This window comes from Myiozetetes cayanensis, unplaced genomic scaffold (genome assembly GCF_022539395.1).
Source record: "Myiozetetes cayanensis isolate MyiCay16 unplaced genomic scaffold, myiCay2020 scf7, whole genome shotgun sequence".
NCBI lineage: Eukaryota > Metazoa > Chordata > Aves > Passeriformes > Tyrannidae > Myiozetetes > Myiozetetes cayanensis.
The window spans coordinates 45,759,634-45,774,354 of NW_026087964.1; the positions used below are offsets into that span (position 1 = coordinate 45,759,634).

The window sequence follows — 14,721 nt, forward strand, 5'->3', positions numbered from 1 at the left end:
TAGTTCAGAGCTCTCCTAGGAAATCAATTAGCATCTAAAGAATAGCTCCATGTAGGGTAACTTAGTTGTGTCTCTTTTCAATATTTCTGTGTTAACAGTAGTCTCAAGTGTGGCTTTTGTCAAAATCTAGGTATTTTCTCTTGGAACAAAGTTTTGTCATTCCATTAGGTATGAATAGCAGCTAATGAAGTTGTATAAAGAAATTAATTTGGGTGTTTAGTCAGCTGGTTGGCTTGTCACTCTAAGTAGTCTGTAACATTCCTCCTCATCTTACTGTTGCACAAATTTTTAATAAGCAAGAGAAGGTGGTGACATCCTCCAGAATGCTATTATATGTTATTCATTAACAATTAAATAAAAAAAAGCAGAATGTAAAGTTATGTCTTTATAAGTAGATATGCTTTGCTTTTTGGACATTTTATAAACTGGTGCCTTCAGACAAAACGTTTCCAAATAGACCTGAAAAGTGTGAGGGAGAGTGGGCAGAATGAGGAGAGTGAAAAATTAAATGGAATCTCTCTGGGTGACATGAGATCTGTGGCTTTTGTTCTTATTTTGGGTACACTTGGGAAGCCTGTTACTCATGGTGTCTGTACAAATTTCTGATCGCTTGTTCACAGAAACTCCTATTTAAGGCTGTCAGTTCTTACAGTAGATAATAACTTTTGTTAAAATACACAGTTATGTCAAAGTGTTCTGACTGGTACTTTGTTTCTTTCCAAAGATGGCAAGGTTGATACTTCCAATGTTGTAAAACAATACATGCTGAAAATGAAATTTTCTTCCCTTTCTTTTGTTTCTTACTTCAGATTTTGAGATAACTGAAAGCTATAGATATGATCTAGGCAGGCCTCTATTTTCTGAATAAGCTCCAGTTAACATCTGAGTTTCAAAACCTTCTGTTCAGCTGAACTTTTCTGTGAATATCAGTATCAGACTTAAGATGAACAAATAAGAAAAACATAAAGGTTGAGATTTTTTTGTTTCCCTCATTGGGTGATAGCATAGTTTCTATCACAGAGAGTATTTTCTACTTTATTATCATTTTCTGCTGTTCTTAAGAACCAGTTCAAGATGAGTCAAAAACCTAGATTTTGAGGAGTTGTGTATGGCACTGAACATATCCTACCATATTCATACCTTAAACTGTTCTGGAATTGTAAATGTCTCACTTGTTTTTGGAATAGCTGTGGAAAGCTACATTTTCACAGATGACAAAAGGGGAACATTCACTTTAACATATTTGTTGGTTTTGTGCCTTTTTTCAGTTCTTCAAGGATCTTATGCATAGCATATGAGGTTTTACAAGGTTTGCAATATATGAATAAACATGGAATGGTCCACCGAGCACTCTCACCTTGCAACATTCTTTTGGATCGAAAGGTACAGCAATAGGAATAGATCAATGGGTTTGTTTGCTGATAACGAGTAGCATTCTATGTTGCATATGGAGACTGACCAGTCACATTTCTACTGATGAGGGGGAATAAAACCTGTGTATCTGAAAAGGTGTTGGATTTGTTTATTTGTTTTTAAACTACAGTTTTCCTCTATTTCTGAAATTTCAAATGTATTTCAGAACTTATTTTTCTATTTTCACATTGTCCTTTGTCCCAAGTCACATTTTTTTCTCCCTTTTCTTCTGAAAGTGGTAACTTAAGTCTACTTGTCATTACTGTAATTAGTTACAAGACCTTCCTGGCTGTTTTAGTAGGAAATACTTCTTATGGTTATTTAGATGTTAATAATATTCCATGGTGATATGATGTTTGACTTTTACGATGTTAACATATTTCTTTGTTCATGTTAAATTATTCAAACTTAAGTATCTCTCAATTCTGTTAGAATGTTGAGTTGGCAGTGTGGAATACTGGTTCTGCTTGTAAGAGTTCAGAGAAATTATTAGCTACTGTTGTAGTCAGAGCAGCTACTTCATCTGCACTGACAGCTCAAGAGCTTAACCTGTCTTCATAACCCCTCTCTCCTTCCCCTTCTTACTCAGTTTAGATAAAATAACTAGATCCTCCCCTTGAAGGCAGAAAGAGAAGATAAGACAAAGGAAATAAGGAACATGTATTTTTTTAATATGCTTGTAAACAAATGAAAATCATAATAATGCTCTAACATGCAAAAATACTCTAGGATTTTAAGCTATTCCTAAAATCAATAAAAGAACAAAAGAGGGCCATAAGACCATAAACTTCTAAGCTCTTCCCTGCCCTTTGAATAGCCTTCTGTGTTGTACCATCTGGAGGCTGGCTGAGTGTAATTCAAAATCCAGCAAAAAATAAGACCTCAGTTTAACTTCTGTGTCTATTTTTTGTTATTTTCACGTTAACTTTCTGCCTCCACAAATAAAAGGAAGCACCTGAAAACAACTTTTTTTTAAATAGGAGTTGATAGAGGTAGGGAGAGCAAGATAGTAGTGAGTTGGTGGAAGGACTAGACAAGCAAGGCTGGATAAATGGAAGAAGTGAGGGAATAATGTCATGTTTAGGGAGTTCTAGGAGTCAAACAGGATTTTAAACCGTTTACAAACAGGAAAAATGTTCAGTAGAATATTTAAGCCCTTTTGATTTACTGAAGATATACTGTAACTTAGAAAGGACTGATATTCTTGTGTGTTCCAAACAAAGTGATTGCTTGACGCTCTTGGGAAGTAAAAGCTTTTTAACTTGCATAGATGGTGCCGAAATATAAGACAGTGACTTTTTCTGGAAATCTGTCCTCCAACAGCTAATGCAACTTGAAGTTATTTTTGATCTTTTTTTGCTTTTAACTAAAATGCATATTCTTCCAATGTCAGATTCTGCTGCTGTTGATAATTTATTTTTTCCTTTTCAGGGACACGTGAAGTTGGCTAAATTTGGACTCTATCATATGACAGCTCAAGGTGTTGATGTTGATTTTCCCATAGGGTAAGGATGTAGTTACACAATAAAAATATAGCAGAGTTCTAATTATCAGGAAATACATTTGTTTTGAGCAATCATCTTTAAAAATGCGCTGTATGCACAGGTTATAGTTTGTTATTCTAATGTGTATCTGTTGCATACACCCCTTACACAGAAGCTTCTGATAATGGCATTTAAGAGGTGAAATGAGTGAAAGACAGATAATGGGTACCATTCAAGCATCTTGCTGTAACTGTTATCAGTCCTTGCTGCCTGGATTTGCCTTCAAATGCTAGTAGTTCCCTGTGACCTGGATTCCTAATTTCAAATTTAGGAAAATGTGCAATCAATGCTTCATTATTGCATGCCACTGTAGCTTTTTTTGTCTCATTTATCATTTTGTGATTTATTTTCAGGTGATCCTACCATCTGGCCAAAATGGCATGCTTTACTGCAGTGGGTTTTTTGCCACTTCTTGGTTTTTTGAGGTGTCATGTTGTTTGCAATTGAAATACTGAGCTGATTCTTAAAGATATGGCCAAAAGAAGCAGTGATGTTTCCTTTCAAAACATGACTTACAATTTTTTTTTAAGTATTGTAATGAATTGTTGACAGAAAAAAAAATTGTAGTATATTTTAAAATTATCTAGAAGGTATCTAGCAGGTGGAATATGCCCTCAACACCTTTTGTTACTTTTTTTGCAAGTTCAGATGTTGTTTGGTGGGAACACTATTGATGAAGAATGCTGCCACCACCCCCAAATACGAGTCTAAGATAGACTAACTTAATGCACTAATGCTGAAACTCAGTGTACATTTTCTCTGAGATATGTAGACATGCTACTTTCAAAGCTACTGTTTCTTCTCACAAAAAGACTGAGCTGGTGATTGAGATTTGACCTTTTATGTAGTAAACACTATGTATTTTGCAATTGGAGTGAAACTTTGCTTTAATACAGTGTAGATTTTGACTGAATAAAATAGAACAGTCTGCTTTGTATTCTAGTTTCTCAGAATGCAAACTTGTTCTGATTACGTAATGGAAAGTCACACTTTTTGGACAGACAGGATATTACTTAATGTTGGTGCATCTTTCTAGGTACCCATCGTATCTGGCGCCTGAAGTAATTGCACAGGGAATAGTCAAACCAAGTGATCATACTCAGTGTGAGAAGCCTCTGCCTTCCGGCCCTAAATCAGATCTGTGGTCTCTTGGTATAATATTATTTGAGCTTTGCATGGTATGTAAGAGGATAATTCTCTTGATTTTTAACTCTTTGGGAATAGTTTCATTAACTTGATTGCTATTGAGTGTGGGGTTGTCGTGGTTTTGCCCTGGCTCAATTTACTTTTACATCCCCCCCATACAATTACTATTAGTTGAGAGAAGGTTTATGCAGACAAAAAGAGACTGAATTGAAAAAAAAGTATGAGTATTTATTATTAACAAGCTAAAATTAAAGAATTATATCTACAACAATTCTACTTAAGTAAAAGGTATTATGTATTTACAGAAGATACTTCTCCCCCCACCTCCCTTTATATCAGTCCAAGGAGGAGAAGCAGTCCTTTTCCATTCTCAGAATTCCAACTCTCTCTCTCTCTTTCTCTCCAGTAACTTTGCAGTACTCTCGTCGCAGCTAGAACCTTTTCTCTTTCTTTGTGTCAGCCTTTAGGGCTGGGCCTACCCCCCTCCTGGGCTAAAACTCAAGGCTGGGGGTTACCCAGGTCCTGAAGGGTTTTCTTCCATAGGCTTCCAAGGGGACACTTGCTTACTATGGATCTTCTTCCACAGGGTTACAGGGGATAATGGTTTAAGAGTTCACCCCTGTTTTCCTATGGAGGTCCCTCCCCATGGGAGAACAGTCCTTGACTGACTTCTCGGCATGGGTCTAGTCTGGATCCCACGCATGGATCCCAACATCCCTACCCGAGCTGTTTCTGCTCCAGCGTAAGGACATCCTTACCCGAGCCGTTTCTGCTCCGGCGTAAGGCTCTCTCTCTCTCAAAGTCACAAATCTTCAGCAGCAGCATGGATCTTTCACACAGATCACAACATCCCACCTGAGCCGTCTCTTGCTCCAGTGTGAGGTTCTCTCAGGGTCACAAACCTCCAGCACCATCGGCATGGATCTCTCACTGGGATCCCAAGCTTATCTGAGCCGTCTCGCTCCAGCATAAGCATCGTCCCCTTCAAGGGTCACAAAGTCTTCAACAGGACTCTGCCTCATCCGAGCCGCTCCTGCTCCAGTATAAGGCTTTCTCTTTCTGTCAAAGTCACAAATCTCTGGTACATCCACAAGCTCCTCTGTGAGCCGCATGGGGGGTCTCTTCACCCCAACAAACTTTCACAGGTAGCAGGAATTTTATTTTTCAGTCTTTATCCTGCTGAAGGGAGGGAGAGCGAAAAGGAGAAAAAAGCAGCTCTCCCCCCTTCGAACTTTTCTTCTCTATCCTGCAACTGCCAGCTTTGACCTTGGAAGTCCTGTTATCTCATGGCTGGAATTCTTCTGCAGCGATTTCTCATCTAAGCAGTTCGTCTTTTAAACTTTTTTTTCTTCACTCTTTTATAGAAGAGAAAGGAGGCTTCAGTACTACACCTGCCCCCCCCGGCCCAAGCCAGGGAGGAGGGGGCCTTGGCCCTCCTCAGGCCTGCTACTCTGCTACATGGCTGCTGCTCCTAATTTCAACTGCGCAACCACCTTCTCTTCTGTTTTCTCAAAGATGTAATTAGCAAAGGTGTCACTGAACTTTTTGATTGTTTTTTTTGTCCAGAAATCACCTGGACAAAACCATCCTCAGCCCCAGGGATGGGCTGGTGGGCAAAACCACGACAGGGGTTAATGACACTTTGCCCATCGCCCAAGCACAAATATCAGAATATGTTAACATTGCTACCTGGACAATATTGGTGGTGGTTCTAGTAGTAGGATACATATTGTTGTGCAGGATGCTGGTATGAGTGCGTGTGTTAACCATGAAAGACAGCTGCCTGGGGAGCCACAAGACTGTGACTGCAGGGCTGTTCCACTTATGAGACACTATCAGTATTATATTTTTTCTTTCTGATAGCATGAAAGTATTTCTGCTACAGTGGGGTAAATAGCTTTTTCTGTTCTTACAGATACTTTTTATACATCTAAAATTCACATGTAGAAGCTTATTTCACTGTCTTTGTATAGATGGGATAAAATGTTATCTAAATATTTTCATGTAGTAGTATTCAACTGTTGATTTGACTTTGTTATTTGTTTAGGGGAGAAAATTATTTCAGAGTTTGGAGATAGCAGAAAGATTGAAATTTATACTTATGTTAGGTAAGTAGCACAAAATGAATTTTTCAAATTTCCAAGCTACAATTAGAGTTTTACAGACTAATCAGCTTGTAATGCTCAGACCTAAAGCACTTTACGTTTGTCATCTTTCATCTTCAGAGTTAAATAAATATTTGAAGCATGGTTACTTTTCTAGGGAAAGTACAGAGATGGGTGCCAGGAAAAATAACTTTGGAAGATGCTGTATGTTAACATAGGGGCAAACTGTTTAAACAAAAATGCTCAAGAATGGTGGCCATTTTCATGATTATTTGTTACATTGCAGGAGGTTTCTGGAATAGGTTAAGAATTGTATGATATTAAAGAAAACTGTCCCTGCACTAGCAGTGCTTGTGTAGTAACTGCCAGGTAGGGAGCAGCAGGACTCAAAAAGGAAAACAGGAAAAAAAAGAGAGCTGAGAAGTGTTTTACTGGATCTGGCCTTGTTTCTGGCTTCACCTGCAAACTATAAAACATTACTGTAGATGTGGAATTCTTGCTTAATGTAAATAAGTCCGGAACTGGGGCTATTTTTGTGTGGTTTAAAACTTGATTTCTGGTGGGGTTTATGAATAAACCATGGGGAGTGGAAGGGCACGAATTTGCAATTTGAAACTTTAACAGTAAGTTATTGTTATCCAGAGCAAATAGTAATACTGTTAAAGTTAATTACTGTCAGGAGAAACATCTTTTTCCTTCAGCAATTAGTGCTTAGGTGCTGAAATTCTGCCTGTTTTGGGGCTTTTTTAACAAAGCTTCCTGAAGTATTTCCATTCCCTTCAACTTGAATGCAAGTTGGGGGTAACCTTTATCCACTGCAAAGCATTCATGTCCTGACATGGGAATTATTTAGTCAATAATGTAATGAAAACAAGTTCTAAAATACTGCTAGTGTTATCTGCAAGTAGCAAGAAAATGAAAAATTACTTCAAGATTCTATATACAGGTACCTTTAAGAGATTTTTTTTTTTCATTTATAAGTGAAAAGACTATTTTAATTTATTTGACAGAGACTGACAATCTGGAGCTACTAAGCCTGCAAAAAGATTTTCACTGTTAGCTTAGAAGTGCTACGTAACTTTCCTTAGGCTTCAATTTTTCTCTGCATAGATGATGATAATTTTCATTTTAACAGTTCACTTTTGAGTGGTGTGGCAATGTTAATGAAAAGCCAATACCAAGTGGTTTTTATTGGAGTGGAGGTTTACCTGATATCCTGTTTAATTTGTATCACTTTTTTTCATAATCCTTAACTTTTTATTGTTCTATTTGTTTTTCAAAGGCTGTGTAGATGATATTGTAACTGTATTGGCTGAAGAACACGGCTGTCTTGATATTATTAAGGTTTGTGAACCTACTCTTTCATGCTGTCTTATCTAGAATACTTTATTATTGTTGCATAATATTTCACGTTTATTTTTTTAACTTATTTGGTCACGTATTGTATTGCAATATGATAAAAAATTTTTGAAGTCTAAAGTATTATCTAAGATCCTTTCAATAGCCAGCACTAGTAATATTCTTTCCTGAAGTAACTGTTGATCTCAGTAAATGTTAATGCTCTCTGGGTAGTTTAAAAAGTTATAAATTTTCTTTGCAGTGTTGGTGAGTAAGTATTTTTCTTCCATAAATTTAGTTTTCTATCTGATCCGCTTTATGCATACTGATAGTGTAGATTTATACAGTTCAGCTTCTCATCCACAAAAGTAAGCACTTAATTTTCGTGTCTGCATATTTTGAGACACTATGTGAAAGGTTTCTGACTAGTAGCAGAAGAAAGTTCTAAGGTACTGTTGTTTCAAGCTGGGTACAGAATATCTAAATTTAAAAAAAAAAAAAAAAAAAGGTAAAAAGATGCATACACTGCAGATTTCTCAGATTTTTTTTCCCCAAATCAAATGTAGTACTGGGAGGTGAGAATAATTACTTCCCCAGTGTTTCAGTCTTACGCAGCTTAACCTCATATGTGTAGATGTGAGATTTTATTGCTCTCATTGGAATAACCTGTATGTTAAAAGTTAAGCATAAGCCAAATGGCTTGCTGAATTAAGACAGTAATAAACAGACCTCTTCCACGTTTTTCTTACATTTCAGGACCTTTCTGAAAATGTTGTAGCTCTGCTGAAGAAATGCCTTACGTTCCAGCCTTCTAAAAGGTAGGTATTCAGTCCAAGGGCATAGTAAACCACGTGGGTTACTATGAAATTAGAAGAACTGTTGCAGAATCTTTTTTAAAATATTGACATTTGGGCTACATCTAAAAAATTCTTGGTTTTGTTGCTTTTCAGTGTTTAAAGGGAAAGAATTAGAGAGAGGACACAGAAATTAAAGGTTCAAAACCTTGAGATTGAATCTGAGAATTTTGGAGGAAAAGTATTCAGGCATTTGTAGTTCTAAGTTCACAGCTTTTTCTGATTCCCTGTCTGGAAGCTGATGGTGGTTACCATAGCTTTGTTGTAGCCAGAATTAGGGTTGCTTTCTTCAGATCTCTCCTTTCAAAGAAGTTTTTCATTATGTCAGTCCACTACAACTTCCTTCTGAAAATGGAAGTATGTTTTTGTTCTTTAATCAAGGCTTTTCATTTGTATTTTTCACATCTCTGCTTTGAGCAACTAAAGGGGAATTAATAAAATAGTTCATATTGACATTAAGTGAAGGTGGGATCTGAATTTGGGCTGTAAACAGACTGCATGGTTTGCTTTGCTTCATGAATTGAAAAACATTAATAGACAGTTCTGCTACTAAGATTTCTGAAATCCAGTGTAATTTAAAATAACTTGCTAGTATTTATTACTGAGGATATTTCTCACATTGTTGAAATACAACATTTTTGGAAGCACTTTACTGTAAGTATTTTATTCTCTTTTCTTCATTCAAGGCCAACTCCAGAAGAACTGCTGCATGACAGTTTGTTTGGTGAGGTATCCTCACTATATCCTCCCTTCCACAAACCTGCTGGTCTGTTTTCATCTTCTCCAAGGTGTGCTAATTTAACGCTTCCTGAAGACATAAGTCAATTGTGTAAAGGTAAAAGCAGGTGGTGGGGTAAATGACATAGAAGGGGGAAGGAAAATAAAATGTTATTGTATTTCCTCTCCAAAAGTTTATTCAAAGAAACTATTAAATGTTACAACACTACATTAATGAAATAAGTTGTTTAATGGACAGAGATATAGGCAGACATGTTTGAAGGGATATATGCAAGTCAAAGGAGGACATCTTAATTTTGTACTTCAGCTTCAGGGAATAAATATTTAACATTAGTATTCAAGTTCAGGTTGCAATAGCGGTATCATCTTTTACCTTTAGAATTTGGACATGTGTATATACAAGGTAATTCTTTTCCACTAAATTCTGTTGTGAATTGATAATTGGATTCTCCTGGATCATAGCATCAGATGATTTTTTGAATATTGGAAAACAAAATCCTTGTGAAAGAGGTCACTTTCTAAGCTAAAAGATTATACTTCCAAGTTTTGAACTACAGCATGTTCAGAGTGTTACCACTCTCAAGTCCTCATTGAGAGGACTTGGAAATGTTTAGAGAGTCTCATTATACGGTTTTTGGAGACAAATATTTTATACCTCATTACAATGAGTACGGTAGGTGAAGGGAAGAGAGATTATAACTATTCAGTATGAATCACTTGTTTCTTATTTTAACTCTTAGTGCAGTGTTGTGTACAAAACAGTGGTTTGTTTTGTTTAAAAACACACAGAAAGCAGAAGTCCGCACTTCAATGTATTTATCTGAGTTTTTCAAGGCAAACTAGAAATATTTGCCTTTTTATTTTTTTACTTCTTTCCTAATTTCCTAAAGGGCACTTGCAAAGGGAAGATCACTTTTCCTCAAATTTCCCATTAAGGTTAAGACCTTTCAAGCAGATATTTTTTTCAACAGTATGTGTTTAGAGTTGTAAGAAGAAATACAAGCTGTCTAAAAAGCTGTCATTTCTTTTTATGTCATTTCTCCCAATAGATGAAGATAATGATTACCTAGCAGAAAGATCAATTGAAGAGGTTTATTATCTCTGGTGTTTGGCTGGAGGAGACTTGGAGAAAGAACTTGTCAACAAGGAAATCATTCGGTCAAAGCCACCTGTCTGCACACTTCCCAAGTAAGGATAGAGAAGCACTTTAAGGAAAAGGAGGATGGATGGATGCTTGGATGGATGGAGAAGGCTAGTAATTTGAGAGAACATATTTAGTTTTAACACCTGTATGTGTGCAAAATATTGAAAAAGGCGTTCTTGAACAGCAGGAAATTTTCACTTCTCCTCTTACCCAATTTAAGGCATTATCTGAATGTCTTGTATCTGTCACCTACCTGATCTTTCTATTGTTTTTTGAAAATTTGAAAAGATGCAGGGAAAGTGCAAAATGCTGAACTGGAAGTCCCTACATTTTGTACACTTTCCAGTCACATTAAGTTTTAGTAATAATGTCTCACTCTGCTTCAACAGCACATTTGAAATTGTAATTTAATTTAATGTGTTGTGCAGCAAATTCTCACATTCTGAATTCCCTCTCGTAGGGCAACAGTGCTGAATGGTTAATCCAGTTATTCAGCAGATCAGCTGATTAATTTTAAAAAAAAAATGCTTAGTTGTATGATTTATAAGTCTGTAAAAGCTTTTTAGTCATTACTACTTCTATCTTACTGCTACACATGTTGCAATTTTTTCTAGTAATTCATGTTTTAATCTTATTATCTGATTTTAACAAATATAATTATGTGCTGACATATATCAATTTACTATTTTGGGGTTTACACATGAAGTATGTGTACAGCCAAAATGTAATATCTTTAAAAAAAAAGTGTGGAGCTAGGTTTTAAGTGATATTTTGGTGTCAAAATTAGTGTGAGATGTTGAGGAATTGCATATTTCTGTGCCCAAAGGTAAACACAGGTGCTTTTGAATTATGAGGGACAAACATTTTTCATCATTAGGGTGAAAGACTTGAAGATCAGATGTTAATTTCAAAAAATGCAATCTAACTCCATCTTGTAAGTGATACTGGTAATGCTAGCTTAATTTCTGAAAATCAGTTTCATGTGCTCTGCTTTAAAAATATCATAAAATAGAAAATTTGTGTATATTCTGTCTCAGATTCATTTGTATCCTTAGGTTGACTTCAACAGAAAAGGTCTGGGTCAGACTTTTGCTTAGCTTTTTTTTCATGATGGAAAATGGCTTTCATATGATAACATTTTATTTTTGCTTTTCACATTAAATGGCAGTTCTGGTCAGTGACACATCAAGGAATAAAAGGGGTATTAATCCTGTATCTCATTACTCTTCCTTTGTGTGCAAACTAAAGTTATAGAAAACCTGAAATGTGCCTCTTTACAATAAAAGCTGTCTGAATAATTTAAGGTGATTGTACATTCCCTTGATAGAAGATTTCATACCATGCAGAGTCAATACACTATACTTCTAAGAGCTAATACTTTGTTTTAAAGAGGAAACTGCTTGATGTAAGAAAATTTTTTCTGAGCTCAAATCCTGTGTTATAAAATGACCTAATTTTTTTTTCTTCTTTTTGAAGCTTTTTATTAGAAGATGGTGAGAGCTTTGGGCAAGGGCGAGATAGAAGTTCCCTCCTAGATGACACAACTGTGACTTTGTCTCTATGCCAGCTCCAAAATGTAAGAGTAATATTGTGCACTTTTGCTTACAACCTCACTGCAGAAACATTTGCTTAAATGAAACAGGAGCTCCTGCTGCTGTTTCTACAAACAGAAGTGTTACTAATTCCAAGAGAACGCTTCTTAGCATCTGAGTCAGATTCAGATTCTGATTTATGCTATTAAATTGCTTTGTCTGCAAAAACTTACTTAAGATTTGATTTGTCTTCTGTCTCTCCATCTTTTTCCTGTGTCCCTCCCTTTCTTTTTTTTTGTTACCTTTGTTCTGGTGTAGTGCAAATAGTTGTGTAGTACCTGATATTCTCTACAATTGCTAAAGTGACTGGATAGTGAGTGTCTTCTTGTGTGCTTTAATTGCTGTCTGTTTATGGCTCACATTATCCAGAAGATCAACTTGCTTCAGTTTCAGCTCCTTGAAAAGCTTTATACTTAAAGTTGGATACCAGGTTTCCAGTAGTTAATTACCAATCTTTGGAATATATAGCTATGAAACAGCTAGTTCAAAAGATCTCTTCAAAGCATTTTACAGAAGTGCTGTCATGCAGTTTTCTTCCATCTTCAGTGGAAAACATCAACATATGATAACTCATGACTTTGCTTGATGCAATGATCAGTTACAGGATTTACTCCATATATCACTGAAATGTTGTAATTGTTCACATGTTTTTCCACAAGTTTATTGCTCTAGAATTAGGAATTTATACTGTAATAGCAAATGCAATTCTGTCACAGTTTAAAAAAAAAACCTTTCTGTATAATTACAGGGCTTAATACAGAAAGTCTCATTCTCTGCCACCATAATTTTGGGGACAATATGTCAAATACTGTGTAAATGTGTTTTCTCGGTGAAACTTTGCACACAAATGCATGAAGACAGACCAAAGAATTGGGATACTTTCTTTGCTTGGTTGACTGAGTTTGCATTGCAGGAGAGAGGTTAATAATATGCAATAATTATTGTAAACTTAATGCACACTGCAGCTCCTACTGTTGTTCTTAGGAAAAGGCAGCTTTTAAAGGTTTTTTTAAACTTTTTTAAACTGGAATTTTGGATATTGCTGCCTTCTATAAATACCACAGAAAATAAGTATCTACTGAAGTTTAATTTTGGGGACGATGCAAACCTGAACCTTAGCTGAAATAAATTTTTGAACTTACACAGTTCTTCAAACACATTTTATAGAGCAGAGCATGATGCTTATAATCAAAAGAGGAGTAGTACTGAATGAACTGAGAATGAACTGTTCTGTCAGTCCCAGGAGGAACAGGCTGTGCAGTATGCCTTCAAGTTAAGGATGCAAAACAGAGCACTGCAGGGAGCACGGTATTAAACATTAATCATGATACACCATAAGATGTCTGAAAACTCCAGTAAAAAATCCAGGCACGTTTGTCTATCACCTTTCCTGAGAGTGTCTGTATTTCCTAAAAGGAACTCAAGTTTTCATAACTCTTGAACTGATTAGAAGCATAAAACCAAGTTGTGCAGTTGCTTTGCAGCTACTTGGATAGGAAGTCCAGGAAAAAAGGTGAGGAAAAGAAAAGGAACTATGTAATGCTATTAGTCTATTGATCCATGATCATAAGAAGCCATTTTTGTGTGTGGGAATAGGTATATGGATGAGTTATCTTCAGGCAGGAGAAATTCCATCAACTCAAAAGACCTGTGTTAGTAAAGGTTTTTAGTGTTAAAGGCTCTCTGTATGCTTCTTTACTGATGGAGGACTGAGCTAATACATATATCTCAAGGCAAAGTACTAAATTTGGCAAATGAATTACTAATTAATAGTTTTTGTATTCCACTAAGATTTTCAATTGAATTCTGAGCAGCATTCTAATAATGAATTCTTTTTCTTCTTCATTGCAGAGACTGAAAGATGTTGGTGGAGAAGCATTTTATCCATTGCTTGAAGATGAGTAAGTGTGTAAATTTGTACATCTATAAGGAACTGAATTTTGAGTTATTAGTTTTATTTGAGTGGCACACTGCACAGTAAGACACAGTTGTCTCCCAAAATCAAAACTAACATGTCTTGTTTGGCTCTAAAAGTTGAGGGCTGGTAAACGTTTTGCACTTAGGGCCCTGATACCAAACTGAGGATCTTAGCCTGTTTCTCTGTTCTGAAAATCAACTGTTTATGCTGAATATTCAAAATTATCCATTTATACTTGTTTCTTACTCAGAAATGCATCATAGGTTATAAGATTTTTTTTCAGTGACTTTTGTATTTCATGCTCTTCACTACTACTATCCTAGCTCTTTCTTTCCAGCCAGTCAACTTTACCTCATTCAAACAGTAGCAATGAGCTCTCTGCAGCTGTCAGTCTTCCTCTGATCATCCGGGAGAGGGACACAGAGTACCAGCTTAATAGAATTGTCCTGTTTGACAGGCTGTTGAAGGTATGGAATCTTTCTGATGCTGAATAATTGGATTTGGCCTGTTATTTGGAAGATTTTTATAGGACCAAGTAATTGAAAAAGGAAGCAGTGATACAAGAGACCACAGTGGTAAAGGGGAAGAAAACACTACAAAAGTATAAGAAAGTCGAATATAAAAATAGAAGAAATATGTCTTTTCAGTAGTGATGAATATAAAAGTAGATTTTAAAGTATGCATATGAAAATAGAGCTACTGCTAATACTGGCTACTTACTGATGAAAATAATTTTACATCCTTTTATTTCATAACAGATTAGGTTGTTATAGATATAAATAAGCCTGTAACATTTCCCCATTTCCAAACAGTGAGGTGCCATAGCAGTGCCACGTTACAAATATGAGGTTTATGTTGGGGGAAGAAATAGCAGTTCCTAATTTACATGTATGCAGATATATGGATTCTTGTTTAAGAATGAGAGAGCT

At 36.0% G+C, this 14,721-nt stretch overlaps 1 protein-coding gene across 7 annotated transcripts in view; it reads left to right on the forward strand.

The window, feature by feature from the left end:
• Positions 1-14,721, forward strand: part of TBCK (TBC1 domain containing kinase) — a 100,486-nt gene that overhangs the window by 26,239 nt on the left and 59,526 nt on the right. For all 7 annotated transcript variants that reach the window (XM_050337633.1, XM_050337636.1, XM_050337638.1 and 4 more), the window contains 11 exons: positions 1,269-1,383; positions 2,845-2,918; positions 3,994-4,135; positions 6,151-6,211; positions 7,491-7,552; positions 8,303-8,364; positions 9,087-9,235; positions 10,188-10,326; positions 11,759-11,858; positions 13,726-13,775; positions 14,130-14,259. In XM_050337633.1, the coding sequence (XP_050193590.1) occupies positions 1,269-1,383; positions 2,845-2,918; positions 3,994-4,135; positions 6,151-6,211; positions 7,491-7,552; positions 8,303-8,364; positions 9,087-9,235; positions 10,188-10,326; positions 11,759-11,858; positions 13,726-13,775; positions 14,130-14,259 (1,084 nt within the window). The remainder of the gene's footprint in view (positions 1-1,268; positions 1,384-2,844; positions 2,919-3,993; positions 4,136-6,150; positions 6,212-7,490; positions 7,553-8,302; positions 8,365-9,086; positions 9,236-10,187; positions 10,327-11,758; positions 11,859-13,725; positions 13,776-14,129; positions 14,260-14,721) is intronic.